This window comes from Urocitellus parryii, chromosome X (genome assembly GCF_045843805.1).
Source record: "Urocitellus parryii isolate mUroPar1 chromosome X, mUroPar1.hap1, whole genome shotgun sequence".
Classification (NCBI taxonomy): domain Eukaryota; kingdom Metazoa; phylum Chordata; class Mammalia; order Rodentia; family Sciuridae; genus Urocitellus; species Urocitellus parryii.
In genome coordinates this window covers 6,002,658-6,023,096 of record NC_135547.1, presented here as the reverse complement: position 1 = coordinate 6,023,096, position 20,439 = coordinate 6,002,658, and the positions used below count along the sequence as shown (strand labels likewise).

Below are 20,439 nucleotides of genomic sequence, written 5' to 3'. Positions count from 1 at the left end.
TATTTTGATAACCTCTTTGGCATATAAAGAGAATAACAAAAGTCATTTTTGAGGATGAACAACTGGGCTATCATCAAAGTCATTTCCAAGTATATACAGCTACCCTACATTTTTTAGTCATGAAAGCTTTGCTTTCTGTATTACAAACACCCATGCAGGAGCTTAATTATTTAAAAAAATAACACAACTGTTTTTATGGGATTAGTATATCCTACAGGGGATGGTGTAGCTAGTCTGTTGATTGACCATAGATTGATTTGGTTGCTTCTGTAACGCCTACGCATGGAATCACTTTGAAAAGATGACTTTGTTTTGATTTACTTAAGCAACAATCTAAATTCTTGAATAATTTGTCTAAATCACTGAAAAGACACAGGAGAGCTTGAGTCACTGTTGATGAACAATTGCATCATTTCAAAGTAAATGAGTATGAATCACCAATATGTAAACACAGTTGCCCCAGAATATGTAGGCAGACACCAGTAATTTATACAGTTCTTTGATTAAAAGGAATTACATTCAGTTTAGTCATATGTTAGCACAATTAGAAGTTGTTTAATTTCATGCCTCTTTTAAACTTGGTACAGTCAGGCTAGCAAAACTCAACTGATGTTCTTACCCATTGGGCTAAGACTTTCTCATGTATAATGTGTAGTACAAATGTTGATAGGTTCAAAACATAGATAAGTGGAATATTCCACTATAATTGCTCTGATCAGTAAGGGGAAGTTTTTAATTGTTAAATAAAATAAAACAATTCCGCTCATCTGACCTAAAATAGAAGAATTTTTTTCTGATAAAATGAATAAATGATGTAATTGAAAACCATTCTCCCAGCAAGCATGTTTAAGTATAGGCCAGGGAATATACCAGTTGTTAATCATACTTCCTCATTCCAAAAGGCTCTTCCAATAGCATTATTGATTTCTTTTCTTACATAGCACATAAAAAGTATGAAATTAGATGGCAACAGGAATTTTAAAGAATCCTATCTACTAGTCTGCTTAAGGCATCTGTTTGAAGCATTAACATTAGGAAACACAAACCTATTCATTGTCTCTCCTCCCACCCCCATCTTTTTGTTATTTTAGACAAACAAAGGTGATGCCCTTGCCAACCGAGTCCAGAACACGCTGGGAAACTATGATGAAATGAAGGATTTGCTTACTAACCATTCTAATCAGAATCATCTAGTGGGAATCCCAAAGAATTCTGTGCCCCAGACTCCCATCAACAAAAATGAACCAAGCTTTTTTCCAGAACAAAAGAACCGTATGATTCCATCTCACCAGGATAATACCCACCTCACGGCACCAATGCCTCCACCTTCCGTCGTGATATTGAATTCTACTCTAATACACAGCAACAGAAAACCGAAGACTGACTGGCCACGAGATAGTCATAATCCTACCACAGTACCAGCAAGCCAGGCCAGTAGTCAGCCAAACAAGATGCAGACTTCCACACAGGATCAGCCTCAAGCAAGACTTGAAGACTTCTTTGTCTACCCAGCAGAACAGCCCCAAATTGGTGCAGTTGAAGAGTCAAACCCATCTGCAAAGGAAGACAGTAACCCCAAGTCTGGGGGAGAAGATGCTTTCAAAGAAATCTTTCAATCTAATTCTCCAGAAGATTCTGAATTTACAGTGCAAGCACCTGGGTCTCCCCTAGTGGCCTCCTCTTTATTAGCCCCTAGCAGTGGCCTTTCAGTTCAAAACTTCCCACCAGGGCTTTACTGCAAAACAAATATGGGACAGCAAAAGCCAACTGCATATGTAAGACCCATGGATGGCCAAGATCAGGCACCAGACATCTCTCCAACACTGAAACCTTCCATTGAATTTGAGAACAGCTTTGGGAATCTGTCATTTGGATCACTCTTGGATGGAAAACCCAGCACAGCCAGTTCAAAGACTAAACTGCCAAAGTTCACGATCCTTCAAACAAGTGAAGTAAGTAATTTTTAAGTTTGTTTCCTTTTTGGGGTACACTTTTATAACCTCTATAGCAGCTTTTATGTATCTTATTAAGCAGTATATAATAGTCTTCAAGGTCAGAGTTTGATTCTTGATCTTCTTTCACTTGTGACATCTGATTAACACTCTACAAATATAGTTAAATCGCCTTTATTTGGAATAACAAAAGACAAGTTCAGTCTGAGCAAATGAAAAATTGGCATTATAAAACAGTTTGGGGAAATGTGTTTGCAGTATTATCACGTATACATTGATGACATGTGAGATTTTTGTTGGTCATAAGTAGTATAAGTTTCATGAAAAGATTGAGTCACCATAGGTCTTCACTAGCCAATAGTATATCCTAAACCTAAAGCACAGAATTTCCTTAAGGTAGAAGAATGTAAAGTGTGATTTTTCTGGAACCAGAAGTTGAAGGTATTCTTTCAGAATCTTAGTCTCATGAATGTTTATAGGGCTATTCCTTAGTAAGATCTTAATGTTTCTTCTGTATTCCTCAGTCTTCCCTTCTGCATTACCTTCTCGCCTTCTGTCAAAGCAAAAGGTATTGTGATCAACTAAATCCTATTGAGTTTAGAACAACTAAGTATCCTACCTGTCTCAGGAATCATTGTCTTGTTAAAGAGAAATCCAGAGGGACCATGACCTCTCCCACAGAAATGACTCATGACTGTGTGTGTGTGTGTGTGTGTGTGTGTGTGTGTGTGTGTGTGTGTTTGGGGGATATATATTTGGTTTCCTTGAAAACATCACTGTATAAGTGGCTATGTACTGCATCTCAAGTGCTTGATTGGAAGAAGTCACTGCCTATAGATTGGATTCCTGTTGCTGGTGAATAAAGACTTGAATGGAGACAGAGAAGAAAGCAGATTCCAATTCTTACTCAGTAGGAGTGACAGGCAATCTATGAAGTGTTACAGATTCCAAGTTAGGTTGTCTAAATTAGAAAAGTCAGACCATATGAGCTCTATAGCTCTTCTGACTTTATTCATCCTCAGTAGATGTGATGATTTCAGTGGACCATGGGAGCAGAAAGAAAGGAAGGGAGGCCCGTTACTGTGGGTTGTATTGTCTGGATGAATGTTTTTAATATTGTTTTATTTCTGAGGCCAATTTTCTTTTTGTATCATCATTTCTCAAGTCTTGTCAAGCTTCCTCCTCAGTATGTCTCCAGTCTGTCACCTCTTCTCCACTCTCACTCCCTTCAAACCACCTGGAGGCAAATCTTTCACCTGGACTGCTATGCTAGCCCCTCCTCACCAGTCTCCCTCCCTCTAGTATCACTTTTCTTCCTAACCATTATTCATATAGGTGATCTAGCAGGCGGATCAGACCATGTCAGTCCCTCCTTTTAACTCCTCAATGCCTTTTTATCACTTCTAGGAAATAGTCAAACTTTCCTAGTCCCACATACAAGGCTCTTTACTCTGGCTTCATATTCCCTCTAGCCCCATATTTCACCACTTTGTCATACACAGATGAAATCCCAACCTATGGAGCCACCCATATTTCCCTATCATGTCATGCTTTATCACTCTTCCTTGCTTTTTTGCCTGCTGTCCCTTAAGTTAGAATGCCTTTTGCCACTCTTCCTTTGTCTTCCTGGTAGAGTCCTGTTTTTCCTTAAGGTCTGCTGAGTCATTACTTTCTCTGTGAAATATCTCCTTTTCTCCCAGCTTCCTCTGAATGATGCTATTGGCTTGTTATATACGTCCTGACTGGCACTTATTTCATTGTATTGTATTTACTTGTTTATGTGTCTGTCATCTCCACTAGACTGTAAGCTCCTTGAGAGCAAGGAATAGATACATTCATTGTATCTCAAGTGCTTAGCAAATATTTGCTACATAGTAGATATTCAATAAATATTTGTTGAATGAATGAATTTCAGAAATGGTTACTTGATTATATTTTCAAAGCCATAATGTTAATCAAATAACATGAAAAAGGTAAACAAGCTAGACAATTCATCCTCAGGTGTGTTTCTCTAATTCTATTCTATCTGGATGCGTCTTACTCTGTTCTACTCCTGTGTAGTCATTAAGAAATCCCAATACTAATTTCTATGGTATGATTTAATATTGGGTGTTAATACTTAAAAATCAAAAAAAGATCTTTTTTGAAAAAAAGAAGACTATAATGGAAAAAATAAAATCCTAATAATATACTGTACTGAAAAAACAAGAACACTATAATGGGAGATTGGGGTGTCATTCTTGTCCCTTCCCTTGCCCTGGTATCTCTTGTTATTCACTCCTTACACAGTAGTGCTATCACTCAGGACTGGTCTGGAAATAGCACTGCTCCATAAGGCAGCCTGCTAGCCTGTTTCCATACCTCATTAGTGAACTGACAGGTTGCAGACCCAGTCAGATCCCTTCCGTTGTAATCCTCTCTTATACATTCACAAAATGGCTGACCCAGATTCAGAAATGCCTTCATGTTTTCACTCAGTGCTCCAGCACGCCAATGAGAGGTACATTTTCAAACAGAAGCTGAGCTGTCATCAACCCTGGAGATGATTATCTAAGGAGCAGCCTATGTGCATGCAACTGTTAGGGATGATACAAATAGACTTTGGTGGAGCTTTGTATGAAAAATGGGTCAGGTGTAAGAAAATCATGATAGGAAATCAGTGAAGAGAGATTTTATTTTAAAATATGGATCTCAATGAAAGATTTTAAGGAGAGGTAGAGAGAAGCTTAGGGCTCTAACATCAAGGTGATATACAGAATTCAGGAGCAATGTGAAAACCAAAATATGAGAAAAGAAAATGAGAGGTTAGAAAGCCCAACAGAGAGCTTAGAATGGTGTAGATTAAAATGTGAGCATAAATATAGACAGGTTGGAGCATTATGGAGCTTTGAACTTAATGGAATTTATGTGGCTAAAATTTTGACCAAGTCTGAAAATTCACCCTATTAAATCTTGATGCACTTTCAAAAGCACTTAGCATTAGAATCCAGCCCCAGTTCCTGGCGCCAAGAATTCCAGGCCCTGGGTTCCGGGTCCCTAGTCAGAGTAGCCATCTTTGGTGAGTGGTAGCATTACTTGGAGTTATTACCAAAAAGGCTTATCTAGAGAGCAATCACAGTATTTCCTCCTCTTCAACTGGGAGGAGGTTGACATGTTGTACTAGAGGAGTGCATTTGGGGTAGGAGGGAACAAGGAGAGTTGTACGACCAGAAAACATAGCATTCTAAGTTATTCATATCAGTAGATGAGATTATATTTGTGAATTGAGAGATTAAATACTATTATTGAAATTTGGTACATGTTTTTCTTTCTATGTCCACATTTATTTATGTTAATATTTGTGTATAGACTTATATACAATGAGGATTTGTTTTATTTCATAAGAAAAATAATTAACTTTGAAACATTTTATACTTTTTAAAATTCCTATATCAGCAATGAAAATATTAGAAGTTTATTAGAAGCCTAACCAACTTTATTGAAAAGAGTCAACTTTTCAACTGAGGAATGTTATTTAAACAATAATTTGTTTAAAATTTTTATATTATAGAATTTATGCACATTCTAGGTAACCAAACAAACAAAAAGGTAATGTGTTCTCTATTTGTGTTTAGAAGACTTTCTGGGAACTGCATTGGAAAACAGTAAAAGGCATATGTGTATCAAGTGGAAACTGAGGGTTGCTTGCAGATGGTATTTTATTAGGAAATGAATTTATTAATAAATTATTAATTTATTAATAAATCTGAATTTATTACAGATGTTTTTGTTTATTTTTACCTTAGGATAAAAATCTGCCAGTGTAGATACCTGTGCATTTTGGTGTAATTTGCTATTACTACAGTTTGATAAATAAATAATTGAATGCAAATGAAGAGTTCAATGCCTCACATTAAGTGTCTCAATCCTATGCCAATAAGCTTTTGAAAGTACAATATTGGGCTGGCGCTGTAGCTCAGTGGTAGAGCACTTGCCTGGCATGTGAGAGGCACTGGGTTCAATTCTCAGCACCACATACAAATAAATGAATAAAAATAAAGGTCCATCAACATCTAAATTTTAAAAAAGAAAGTACAATATTAATGTGTGAAATGTCATCATCCTAAAGGTTCATTTGCTTTACATGCTGTTCTTGGCTGTGATCTAGGACATCTGAGGCTCTAATTGCCTCAAAACTAGGAACCACTTACAAAAATGTAATGGAACTCATATGGTATTATTTTAGCATATTTTAGTGGGTCACTTTGTCAACCAGCTGAAAAATTATCATTCTCATTTGTGACTATGCCTGTTTTATTTTATACCCTATGCAGTAGACAATGAGAATACAATTAGTTTTATTTATTGTGAAGTAGATAGTAAGCTGAGGCTCCTTGTGTGAGAACTGCAGAAAATGCTGCAATCTTATCATTAGTGTTTTAGGAGTGGCTGTGTAGCAATACAGAAGTGGTAGAGGCAACTCCTTCAAAGAACTAAAGGCAATCTTCATTTGATGTATATAACAAGATTTTTGGTCTATTTTATGGAAATAAAACAGTATTCCACCTCAGGCTATAGCTGGTCTAATGTCAACCCCATCAAGAATGAAGGGAGACACCTTTGAATGTCCTTTCACTTTCAGAGTACCTGCACAGATGCTTGAGTATAACATCTATCCATAGATGTGCAAAATCCAGAATGCTTCATACACTTCCCATGTCATTTTATACCCTGATGGTTGCTCTTAGCTTATTACTAATTCTTCCAACTCCATTGTAATTGGTATTCAAATTCATTTTCCTTACCACAACTTTGCATTCTCCCACTAACTTGAGTATCTCCCTAAGCCAAAAGAAGTGGCCCCGGCAGGGCATCTGAAAAGGATAGTAGTATTATTCCAAGGAAACATTGAGTTTTGTGTTTGATGGTTGGAGATGATAATTAGGGATTCAATTAAGATTGGATAGGAAAGGTATCCTGAGTAGACAAAGGGAAATGAAGGGAAGGAAGGGGTATGGGAATAGGAAAGACAGTAGAATGGATTGGACATAACTTCCCTATGTTCATATATAAATACACCAGAATGAAACTCCACATCATGTACAACCACAAGAATGGTATCATAATTAGAATAAGATATACTCCATGTATGTATAATATGTCAAAATACATCCTATTGCGATGAATATATGAAAAGAACAAATGAAAAGAATAATCTGAGGTAGAAAAAGAATAAATGGATTGTATCTTTGAATTTGGCCTTGAATACTAGGTGAAATTATGAATCTGGAGGGCAGTTCATTATGTGTGTGCATTAGTTATGAATGGAGAGAGTGAGTATAAATAAATGAAGTGAGATAATAAAACACATATTTAGAAGAGAGGCCAGTTTTTCTGTGTTGAGGGTTTTTAGAATCTAAGTGAGCTCGGGCTTGAATTGACAGGCAATGTGGAAGCCAGAGTGTGGTATTAAACTTGACACTCCAGTTTCCTGGATTCATGGGTGACCTAGGAGTTGACATAAGTCAATTTCCTTCACCAGTTCAAGCACTGCATTTTGAACTCTCCTGGTTTGTTCTCTACTCCCTTAGAAGGAAGTGCATATCCTTTTGTCTTCTGAATACTTCAGTTCTTCCTCTATGAGCTTTCTAAAGGCTCTAAAATAATGCTGAAATGGCTGCTGTATACCCTGCTTTCCTTCTCCAGGAATACCTGTCTCTCATTCATTTCCTTTCCTTTCCATTCGCTTATTAGTATTATTGAAACTCAGTGATAGAGCTCCAACACTGGCAAATTAAAGAACATGCAGTTGAGTATTTTTTTTTTTTTGCTCCTTCTCATCTCTTCAAGTATCATTCTTTCTCATATATATTCTTTAACTTTCCAACGTTGTTTATAAGTGATTCTAGCCATCATCATCTTGGGAACATTGTCCATGATTTCAGCATTCTATTTTTAAAATATAGCAGAGAGCATTTTTTCTGTGTCTGTCTTTGCTCTTAAATCCTTTGTCACTTTTAACATTTTATGTTGAAGTCAAAAGATTATTTTGTTCTTATTCTATAATAAAACTACAAGTCTTATGTTATACAAATTTAAGTCATCATTATTAATAATGATATAACTTAAGGCATCACTATTAATATCTTTGTGATTATTCATGAAATGGCTAAAAGCAAATCTTTATGAGAAGAAACATGTAGAATATTGCACATATTTGAGTTAGGTATATTGACAGGTGGGTTCCACTTCTGGCCTTGACTTGGTTTAGGAACTTGAGTTATTTTATTTTTCTAGGTGTCTTATTACATGAACTTAAACTAGTTAATCAGTGAGATTTATCCCATCTCTAAATCTATGAATATGTGCTTCTCCTTCCCAAACTTACTTGATTGTAAAATAACTTCAGCCATTCCCTCCTCCAACCATCCCCCTTTCAAGAGTATCCACATTGGAACAGCATGGAGGGCTCTGAGCCCTGTCTGTACATCCCTTGTTACCACCTTTTAGAAGAATATAGAAATTTTTAAGACAAGGTAAATATGGGAAAACAGAATTGGCTACTCTTAGAGAATGGCTGGCAATTCAGCCTGGAGCATTTTTATATTCCAACATTTATAATAAATATATGAACCATTTCATTAGAAAATAGCAAGCTGAAGATATATCAACTACAATTCTAATCCTTTTATCACCACCCACTAAAATAAGGGAAATAATTTGTACTTTTACATTACTCCTAGAAAAATATTTTGACAGATTCAGTATGCAGTAAAGTGATAAACTTTTGTTCTGTGTGTTCCAAATCATTATGTTACCACTGCATATATTGATTAGATCAGTACTTTCTGAGCCAGTCATAATAATAGGGCTGCTCTCATTCCACATTAAAGAAAAAGAAAAATTGACAGGTAGATAACCATATTGATTCAACGCAAATACTAAATGCAAGGGGCTCCAGAGATGAGTTATAAAACCCTTTATGGATTGTTGTAAGTCTGTTTAGTATTTTGTAATTAGCATGAAAGCAAATAATATTTAATTAAACATCCTTTAAAATGTACTATACTTTGATTACCAAATTGAGCTTATAATATAGGTGATGATAACAAAAACTTAGTACAATTATACTATATTATTCACAAATGCCTTCACATATCTTATTTTGATCCAGTCTTGACTGGATCTTAGATTGTAATTACACCCTTTGACAAAAGTAGAACCTTAGGTCAGATGAACAGCCATTGGCCATACTGGGACTAAAGCCCAAGTTTCCACTACCATTTGCATGAAGGCATTTGGTGTATCAAGTTCAACTGTATATGAATGGGTTAATTTTCTAAAAGTAGCTTCTCTGCTCTCACATAAGGGGTAAGTACATAATGAGCAGAATCCAGCTTAAGTTAAAATTCCCTTGCTGGGTTCATATTTCAAAAGTTTGGGGCTGAACACACCAAAAGAGCAATTTTTCTTGTGGTATTACAGGTTACAGTCATGTGTTTTTCATTTACAAATATGGTGAGAAGTAGTATTTTTGCAATATTCCTAAATGAATAACATATGACACAACTTGTTAGAGGCCCTTTTCTTGATTCATAAGGCTTTTGAGTTTTTGTCTTTTTGGTGAGATGACTTTAGCAGAATACTCAGACAGCATAGCTAAAAAATCAGGATTTCTGTGGCTGAAACACAGTCACCCTCAAGATGTGCCTTAGATGTAAATGAAAGGTCAGTAAAAAGTTGGCATAGAAACTATTGAGAGGAATAAGACTTCTCTCAAGTGTTTGAGCCCCCAGAATAGATTAATTTCAAAACCTGTTTAGAATCATGAGACAGAAAAAGTGTTAGCAAGGTGCAATCAAGATGCTTGAATTGTTTTTTCGTATGTGCTAAGTACGTGAGTCTCACTGTACCTCAGCAAAAGAATGCTGATAATCCAGACTGCCTATTTCAGAAAATTACTATGGGAATAAATGAACTAAGTAGCTGTGAAATGTCTGGAAAGTTTATAAGACAAAGCAAAAGATGCATTAGTTACCTGTAGCTGCAATAACAAAGGAGGTTTTCAGAACGATAGAAATTTATTATCCTGGTTTTGGAGTCTAGGAGTCCAAAACTTTGTCAGGGCCAAGCTCTTTCCAAAAATGTTAGAGAAGAATATTTCTTACTCTTTATTTTGTTTTAAAATTTATTTTTGTCCAGTAAGTTCTTTTTTAATTTAATTTTATTTACTTTGTTCTAATCAGTTATATGTGACAGTAGAATGTATCTTGACATGTTGTACACGAATGGAGCACAACTTATTATTCCTCTGGATGTACATGGTGCAGAGTCACTCCAGTAGTGTAATCATACATGTATATACGGTAATAATGCCCATCTCATTTCACTGTATTTCCATCCCCACATCCCCTCCTATCCCCTCACTCTCCTCTACACAATCCAAAGTTCTTTCATTCTTCCCTACCCACCCCACAATGGATCAGCATCCATTTATCAGAGAAAACATTCAGCCTTTGTTTTTTTGGGTTTGGCTTATTTCTCAGTCTTTAAATAGCTTCTGGTAGCCCAGGCTTTCCTTGGCTTGTAGTGACATCACTCCAATCTCTGCCTAAGCATTCACCTGGCCACCTTCTCTGGATGTCTATGCCAGATGTCTATGCCCTCTTCTACTGAGGACATCAGCTCATAGACTTTAGATCCTACCTTATATCACAGATGGTTTTGTCTTAATCCTTTACTAACTATATTGGCAAAGCCCACATTTACAAAAAAGGTCCCATTCTGGGCTGAGAGGCCATGAATATTAGGGGGACACTATTGAACCTTTTCCAAGAGGGTTCAATCTTCAGAAATGTCTATATTAATAATGAAGGCATTCTAGGTATTGTCCACTATAAGTAGGTGAAGCCAGTCTTCAGGATGGAGATGAGCCACCTCATCTCAGAACCAACCCAGTTTTAGTCTGCAGTAGTTCTGAACCAAAATGTCTTTGGGTTCTTCACTTGACTGTGCCTATGTGAAAGACAATTATCATGGACAAACTGTTTAAATACAGTTGTGTGAAAATGATTTTTAAAAATATTTTAGTGCAGTAATTAGTATAAAATTATTTTCCAATTAATTAATCAAGAAAATATCAGTGTAATTGATATGATTATGAACTAAAGCCATGTGGGCAAACATGGCTGAAAAATAACTGTTTTGCACTTTATGGGCTATATAGCCTCTATCTCTCTGTCACAAATACTTATCATTGTAGTTTGAAAACTGCCATATCCAATAAGTAAATGAATACAGCTGCATTCCAATAAAACTTCATATATGTAGCTGGGTAAAATGGCTCACACCTGTAATCCCAGCAACTTGAGAGGCTGAAGTAAGAGCAACTTAGTAAGACCCTGTTTGAATATAAAAATATAACAGGGGGTAGGGACGTAGGTCAGTGATAAAGTGCCCCTGGGTTCAATCTCCAGTACCACAAGAACCAAAAAAAAAAAAACAAAAAACAAAAACAAAGAAAACAACAACTTCATATATGAGTGCTGAAACTTGAATATCACATATTTCCTTGTATCTTGAAATCTTCTTTTGATCTCTTCAAACCATCTTTGAGTATAAGAAACATTCTTAACTTGCAAGCCATAGGAAAACAGGCAGCAGGCTGGATTTTCTGGCAAAAATTAACTTTGCTGTGGACCCCTGAATTAGAACTGGACCACATTTTAGAAAACAAAAAATATTTCATTTGTTGTGCCTGTCACCAACAGGAAGATGACTTTGAGCCGAGATGGGGAGGAAGGCCAGCCTTTCAGCTGTGGACACCAGAATCCTGAAGTCAGGAGAAGTGTCTAGAGTAGAAAGAGAATTGACCAGTAGAGTAGAGGATTCCCTCAGCCCACAGGCAGGTGGATGCAAATGCTTTACACCCAGTATTATATTACTCTTCAATACCACAAATCACTCTCCCTAGTCAGTAGGTCTTTTTCCTTAATGACTCAGGGGGTGAAGGTCATTTTGCTTTTTGTATTGCTAGAATTAGAGTACAGGAAAACATTTCCTTGCCTAGGCTTGTGCTCACAATCACAGGATGCAAGAAGGTGACCTGAGAGATAACTACTCAAAAGAAGAAAGTCCTATATTTTTTTTCAAGAGAATAGAAGGGCTAAGGCCAAACCCAATTGGGATTCTGGAATCCCTTATACATCAAAAGGATCATAGTATGTAATTGACTTGGGCATGGTGAGGTAGGATTTTCTAAGATTCTAGGAAGAGCAAATACTCTTACAGACTATGAGACTTTGGATTAAATTAGGTGACAATGGTTAGATGGGGTTAAAATATTGATGGTGTGTGGCAAAACCTAAAGGATTCTCATAGCTGGTGTGTATGTATTTTTGCATATATGTATACATACCTGCATGTGTCACATGTCCATGTTTCTCTTTCAAAGGCCCAAGAAAGCCAGTGAAACTTTAAATGGAGAAAGTTAGAGAATGATGACTTTATTGGTACACTCTAAGGTTTTTGCTCAGGATCCAAGGCAGTACCTATATTCTGATATGGCATCAAATGAAAGAATTGTAGGAGAAATCATCTATTTAGTAAAGGCTTTAAATATGAGATGAAGTTGACCTAAGCTTTGAGAAACTCATGGGTTGGTGGAAAAAGGAGGTTGTATCTTAACAAGATTAAATTGACCACAATGAATACTTCAGTGTTGTTGGAGTTCCAAATACCATGTTTCTTCTTATATAAGGTTATCATGACAGTTCACTGCTTAAAGCATATGTCATAGTGTAATATTGTAAATATGTTGCAATTCTGTTAAAATATTAATATTGGGAGAAACAGCTGCCATGTTATAAAGTTTCAGGCATCACTATTCACATAGTATATGTTTTGAATGATTACTACTGCTTCTTTGGCCTTCATATGCCAGTCAGGATTGCCTATATTCATCCAGACTTAGATGCAAACTTAGTGGGAAAGCCACTTTCCTCTGGAAGTTTCAGAGATGCTTTCCCTGGATACCTGATGAAAATGCTAACTAGGATACTCATCCTGAATTGGGTCATCCTATTGTGTTCTCTCTTGTGAGCTGAGGTCTCCAAAATCCTTTATGTAGGTATACTCTGTTTATTTGAAGAAATATAGTCTTCATATCTTTGTAAGTTTGGAATATCTCACTTCCCTTTCCAGTAGAGATTGATAAGTTTAAAAAGGACCCATCTAGAGACATCAGTCTGAATACACAATTTATCAAGTGGTGTTGTTGAATACTAGAAGACAGCAATTGGCCCAAGGACAAATTAAAAAAAAAAAACAAAACTATTGTTAACATTTTAAGTTGTCACCATGAATCATATCCATTGCTGGGAACATTAATTAGAAGACAATATCTATAAAACTCCATATCTTCTTTTGTCCATTCATTTTATTTATTCATTCATCCAATGGAATTTTACTGAATGTCCATTGTGTGCCACATAATATGCTAGAAGCTGGAAAACAGATGATGGCATCTCAATGTTGCTTCATTTTGAGTGGTTTGAGTCAGAGTTTATGGATACAAAAATAAAAACAAAAAAAATCATAGTGAAAATATAGTAGAAGAGTGTTCAGTATTCCATGAGAGCAGAGAATGTCTAAGAGTATCTGAGATGTGTAGAAAAGCTTTTTCAAATAACTTGTGTGCTAATTCTTGAAGTATGATTGGAAATTTTCTTGAAGATGTTGTATTGACATTTCCTGCAATGTAAATGCTCATCAGATTGAAAATGGGCCTGATATCTCTTGGAAATCAAGATATGAAAGAATGAACTGTGTTTAGGGCATCAAGAGGGGAGACTGGTTGGAAAGATCAGGGGCTCTTGTATCAGCTACTGATGAAGGGGAATCTTTTAAACCATCAAAAGGCATAAGGTATGAGCATGGTAGATGATGTTTTAGAAAGGCCATGTTAGGCAGATATTGGCAGGGGAGAGAGGAGAAAAGAGTAGGAAGCATGAAAGAGCTGGTAATATTTGAGGCAAAAAGATCATTGAACAAGCAGTTGAAATATTCTGGGCTAGAAATGCTAGAAATGTGAACTAGGACCATTTTGAGAAAGATTGTTAAGGTGATTTCATGGGATTCAATGATTAATAAGATAGGCTACTGAGAGGCAGTAAACAGAGAAGAATCTAGAATGATTCTGGGATTTCTAGCTTAGGCAAGCCGTAGATGGTGATACCATTACCCAAGTTTCGTTTCCTCTCCTTGACACTCAAATCTTTGCAAAGTAGGTAAGTTTGTCCTTTTATCTCTTTTATTGTCATGCTGTCATGATATTATAGGCTTTGAATGTCATGGTATTTGATTAATGTTTCCAGAGTACTTCTTGTGTAAAATTATTGGCAAAAAAATCATGATTATTTTCCTATGCTTCAATGAAGGATTTATTTCCTACAAATGGCCTTTTTGGTTCACCACTTAAAAATTAATATCTTACCTCAGAAAGATTTTATAGTACTTTAGAGAACATGGGGAAATATGCTGAATATTTTCTTAGTAATCACAGGAATGGAAGTGACAATTTTCTGTTAGCTATACAGTGTATTAAATATTAAATCACGCTTTGTATTTTGTAATTTTGAAGTCAAATGAATATATTTCCCATTGAATTTCTCTGGTAGTTATACCTGTGGACTTTGCTTTCATCTTTCTTTACTTTTTCTCCATTAGACTGAAGTTGTCTGCACAGAAAACTGGCTTACAGTGCAGTGTTGGAGTCCCTTGCCCTCCATACTACCTGTCCCCACTATGATATAGTATTGAGAGAGCAATCCCATCCTTTGACTTCAGTGGAATTGGTATAGGGTGATTTTGACTGACTATATAATATACCTAAATTGTTATCTCAGAAACAATTTGGTTCAGCTCCCTTGCCTTTATTTGGCATGAATACTCATTGCCTTTTAGTCAAGGTCAATAACATTCTGGTAGGAGAAGCCTAGAGAAAGGAGTGGGATTGAGTGTCCAATATTTCTGTACTCTATAGTTCCTCACAGTACAATTGTGTTTTTAAATATAGGGAAATTGATCATAATGTCTTATTTAATTTTACTTTTCCAATTTTCTGTTCTCCATTGTTTGAAATTCTCCTTATAATGCCTATATACTTTCTCATTTTGAAATTATTGTAAACACAGAAACTTTGGGAGCTGAGAGTTTTACTTGTTACAATGGAGAACCTAGAATCCTGCAAGAGACAGTCTCACCAAAGGCCTTTGCCCCAGCTATTTACAGAACTGAGCCTTGAATTCTCCACTCATAAATCTAGACAGTAGGTTAAAAGCAAAAAGAAAGATGCCTCTTGAAAAACAGCTTCCACTAATGTATATGGTTCAAAAATGCAAAATTCTGAGAAAACTAGATCATTAATTTCTTTGAATGGGGGCTGGAGACTGGCCTCAGGACTGTGGTGATGATATTGGCACAATTTATGGAATTAGAGAATCTTTATGCTGCAAGGCCTCTGCAAAGCCAACCAGTCCAACTGACCTACTAGAAACACATTAATGAGCTTTTACTACACATTTTCCCTCATGATTGGGAAAGTCTTTAAAGGCCACAAGTAGACCCTTCATCTGAGAGTGACTTGCATCAAAAACAATCAAGTATATATCAGGAAACTTTCCCATTTCCCACAACTTAGAAATACTGATGGCAGGTCCTTATTATACTCAAGTGAAGAAAAACAACATCTACCATCTCCAATTCAATGAATGAAGGAATAGACCTTCTGCAACATAAATATGTTCATTTCACCTTCTGGGGGAAAAGAGAGGAAGTTCTATCCCCAATGTGTTATGGGAAGCTTCATGAATTATTCTGTAGAGTTTGAAAAAATTAAAGGGTGGATATCAAGGCCTTTCATAAGTACATCAAACAAAAGGCCATTTTATGTTGATGTCAACAACGGTTCAACTCTGAAATGGACTTATGAAAACCACTTCATGTATTATAAGGAAATACTTTGGAACATTAAAAAACATTGTGCATGGAATAAATTATTGAAGAAATATTAGATTTACTTTAAAAGTTTTAATGGCAGTATAATTTACATAGGTACATATGGATACATTTCTTTTCAAACCATACGAAAGCATACATATAAAAGGTGTATAATCCCTGTCTCTAAATAAAATATAAAAAGGGCTAGGTATATGACTCAATGGTTGAGCACCCCAGGTTTAATCCTCAGTACCAAAAAAAAGTGTATAATAAAACAAGCAAAACACATATTTGTTCACTGCTGAAAAGTGACTACTGTTATTTTTATGGCAATCTGATAGTAAAGTAAAAGTGATACAGGAAAAATGGTTTTCCTAATAGATGCTTAAAAATTACATCTTCACAAATCAAGATGATATAGTACTTAGAGCTAGAAATAACAGTGTTGTATTTCCTGTTTTGAATAATCCATTCTGCATTTTTGTCTTTGCATCCCTATTTAATTTGTACAGCATTATTTATTCCCATAATTAGTGTTAACTTTCTTGGCAGTAGGCGATATAATTACCTTTAAAATTTAAATGGGATAAAAATGCCTTGAGAACATGGCTTAGAAAAGTCTTAATATTTATTTTCAATTGCTTCTTTAATTATTCATTTATGTAGTATTGAAAAAAATCTTGAGAAATGCAAGGCTGCTGAGAATTTCTTCCTAGATGAATGCACTAGGTTTTTCAGTTGGTTAAATGACATCCTGAACTGCTGAGGCATTAATGATGCTTTTTCTTAGTCTGCTTATCCTAAAAGTAAGTTTCCATCATTATCCCACCCTTTCAGGGTATGCAAAAGCCCAAGATTGTATGTCACTGGACTGCAAGCTTTATACCTCCATTCAATAGGTAAGGAGGTAATTACTTTAGCTTATTTGTAAATTATTAGTGACATTTATATGACATCAACTTCAAGTATAAATATGTAGGTGATTATTTCCTTACATATATAAATTAATTTGAAACAGTTTATCAGCTTAATAAACTCTGTGACTCTGAATAAGTGTCTTAATCTCCAAGAAAAATCAATGTTTCTAAAGGCAGAAAGAAAAATAAGTTAACCTCTACTGAGTAATCATGAAGAATCTGAAGGGAAGGTTGATAGTTATTCTTTCCTTTATTATGGATTGAACACATCTTCATATATAGTGTAGTTTTAATCTTTATGAGGGAATCCAAAAAGAAGAAGAGATGATTGGATTTTTGCCAATTTCAGCCATAGTACCTGGCACAGAGTAGGTACTCATTAAACATGTGCTAAATAAATAGGTGTATGCATTCCCTGGAGAACTGAAGTTTATAGAATATCCAAAGCAATTAGAAAAAATAATTTCAAAAAATGGGTATGCAGTTGTGTCATACCAAGATACTAACATACAGATGTTATTTATGCAGACCTTTCTTGAAGATAAAGTTTTTGAAATTGGCCAGAAACTCATCTGGCATTTAGAGAATTAACTCTTCTAGGTGAAAGGAATTAGGTGACCAAGAGTAGGAGTAAGCACAATTTTGATGATTAAACAAATGAATAAATTGATCTTTTTTTGGCTTTTTTCAAACATCTGTTACACATAGAACATTATGCTAGGTCTTTCAAGGAGACAACATTGGAAAATACCATACTTTCCTCTTAAGAAATGTATGGCTATCAAAGAAATTAAGATATATACATACATAATAATAAAGCAAGGCAAAATATGTGGATTGCAGGAGCATGTAAAGGTACACATCAGCCCATAGGAGCAAAAGTACATGGTGGCAGTCAGATAAAAAGATGGTTCTAGAAAAGTATCAGCATTTTCACTAAGCTCAACAAAGCACAATCTTTGGGGGTCTTAGATTTTTTTTAAGAAGCTGACAAAATTTCTAGATTCTCTCCCCCAGAAAATCAGCAAATGGAAATACCCAAACAATGATTTGTGCAATTGTTTAGACTTCCTAACATCAAACTAGGGCGCCTCCACATAGTTCATGTATCTGCAATTGAGCTCTTTGGAGAGGGGTCGAATCATAATCAAGATGTAGTTCACTACCTTAGCTACTTGATTTGGGAAACTTTTCCAAGTCCTTAAAGTCTTGATTTCCTTATCAGTAAAACAAGTGTAATGATAAGTTACTTTAGAGTGTTTTGGCATGGAATACATTTATAGAGTCATGTGATCATATTGCCAGTCACGAATCACATGTTACTTTTCAGATTACTATGTTGCTATGTATATTTCATCAAGACCAAGGGAGTTGGCTGCATAGCTATTATTATGGACTGCTGTCATTTACCCTTTAGTACCAAATCACCAGATTATTTGTGTTTTAAAATAATCCCCAGTATGCTAAAATTATGAGTGCATGAGACAAAATTAACTGAGAAATATTATCCCACTCTAAATACTTAGGATAAATGAATCAGAAAATAAGTCCAAATGTTTAGTTACAATGTTGTTGATCATAGTGTGTTAAAAGGTGTGTGTCTGTGCACAATCATGTCTGTGTGTTTGTGTGTGTGTGTGTGTGTGTGTGTGATAGAATTGATAGAATGCTAAAATAGGACATAGCAGGACTCTGTGTTTCACTCTGCCTTCCAGAAGGGCTATACTTCCATCATCCTTAGGCACACCTGCAGCCATCTTCCTGTATTTTCCAATGTTTTGTTTTGATTTACTGATGGATGGAGATTTGGGTAGGATCATGCATACTCTCTCTCACACACACATGCACAAAAGCATGTATAATAATAGAAAAAAACAGCAGGTAACAAATATATACTGAAGTTGTTGTACAAACTTAAAATGTAACTTTACAAACATGATATTTGGTGAAGAATAAAATGAGGGTGGCAATGGGTAGTTGGGTATAAAATCAAAAGTTCCTCAGCTGGTCATCATACAGGTGACCCAGGTTGGCTTTGTATACTGTGAATGTTTTGATTGCAGGGCTTAAAAATATGTAATCCTAATTTTAAGAAAACTGGTGAAGTAAATACTCATTATGCACATAAAAGCCTTTCCATTCAGCTTTCATTGCTTTGCAGTTATTTTCTCCAAAATAAAATGAGTAATTATTTGAAAGTACTTTTAGCACACTCATCATGTGGGCTAAGCTTGTTCCTGACATCTACAATCCTTTGAATGGAAGTGCCAAAGATCCTCTGCCACCATGGGTCATGGGAACCTGAGTCTTACAGGTTGCATGGGAAAGAATCGACCACCAGACCAGCCTGCTCCTGAGAAAGATGAAAAATGCAAGAACTAGAGAAAAGCAAGGAAATCTTGCCCTAAGAATAGGCACCAAGTAGGTATTTCATACGTGGAAGGCTGGGTGGATGAGTGGATGGTGGCTATTTCAGGGTGTGCTTATTCACTTTCATGCGAAAGGAATCTCTTTTTTAGAACAAGATGCTTGGGATTTGGTTCACTAAGAGTTAACATTCCCTATTTTTTCAATAACTTATAAACAAAGATCCTAAACTATTATTTTGGTGAATTTTATTTGGTAGGGGTCCTGAGAAATTTCAAAAAGTTGATTTTGATAGGGAGTAATTCCTAACCCTTAGGTCAGGATGCCCAAGAAATGGCAGATAATGAGTTTCTCATTGTCATGAGTTCTGGAGGGGCAGGAATAAGGGAGGAGCTATATGTTTTGCTATGTCATACTCTTGCCTGTTGGAAGGAGGCATAATCCCAGCTTTATTTTCTTTCAAAGACTGTGTGAAAATTTGCTGGGGTTCTAGATATGCAAGTGCTGTGCTATGTAAACTCTAAAGTGCCTGGTGCATATAAATTAGGGCCTCATACATCTTTAGTACACATCCCCAGATGCAATTGAAATCACATAGGTGTTTTTTTTTAATGTTGTGGTTGTGAGTCTGAATTTATCAGTCTATATAGTACTGAGTGACTGAATGGATTGATATTTGAGGTTAAAATATCATGTTTTGAGCTCTAGCTTTGATTATTCGTAAACTTCCAGAATTGCACACTTGGGCTTGTCCTTCACTGCTTTTGCTGTCTTGCGGGTGAGTGGTTTTGAAGCAGTATTATTATGTGAATTTTCCCACATGCATTTAACATATTGGTCTTAAGGAGGAAACATGTGTTTTTGAGAATTCAGTATATTTTCGGGGCCTTTTTGCCTCCTCTCCATTGATAAGTTGTAAGTGCAGTTTTTGTTTATTGGCTTTCCAAAATTGACTGTCCTTTGTCCAACTTAACCTTTCTCTTAACAAAACTAGGGAGGAGCTCAAATCTAAACCCTAACCAGGAAAGGACAAAGTATTTCTGGCTTTTAAGACTTGGAGGCAACATTACCCAACAGAAACTTTCTTTCTGTTGACTTTTCACCATTAGAATGAATTTGTGCCTGCTATACATTAGTTTTACCCATGCCTAATTTCTCAGAGTGTATGCAATGTGAGAGCCTAACATGCAAACATTTTTAACTTAAATAGGCTTATATGCAATCTA

General features: G+C 35.8%; 1 protein-coding gene across 1 annotated transcript in view; it reads left to right on the top strand.

The window, feature by feature from the left end:
- Positions 1–20,439, top strand: part of Aff2 (ALF transcription elongation factor 2) — a 321,062-nt gene that overhangs the window by 8,723 nt on the left and 291,900 nt on the right. The window contains exon 3 of the mRNA XM_077794011.1: positions 1,092–1,952. Within this exon, the coding sequence (XP_077650137.1) occupies positions 1,092–1,952 (861 nt within the window). The remainder of the gene's footprint in view (positions 1–1,091; positions 1,953–20,439) is intronic.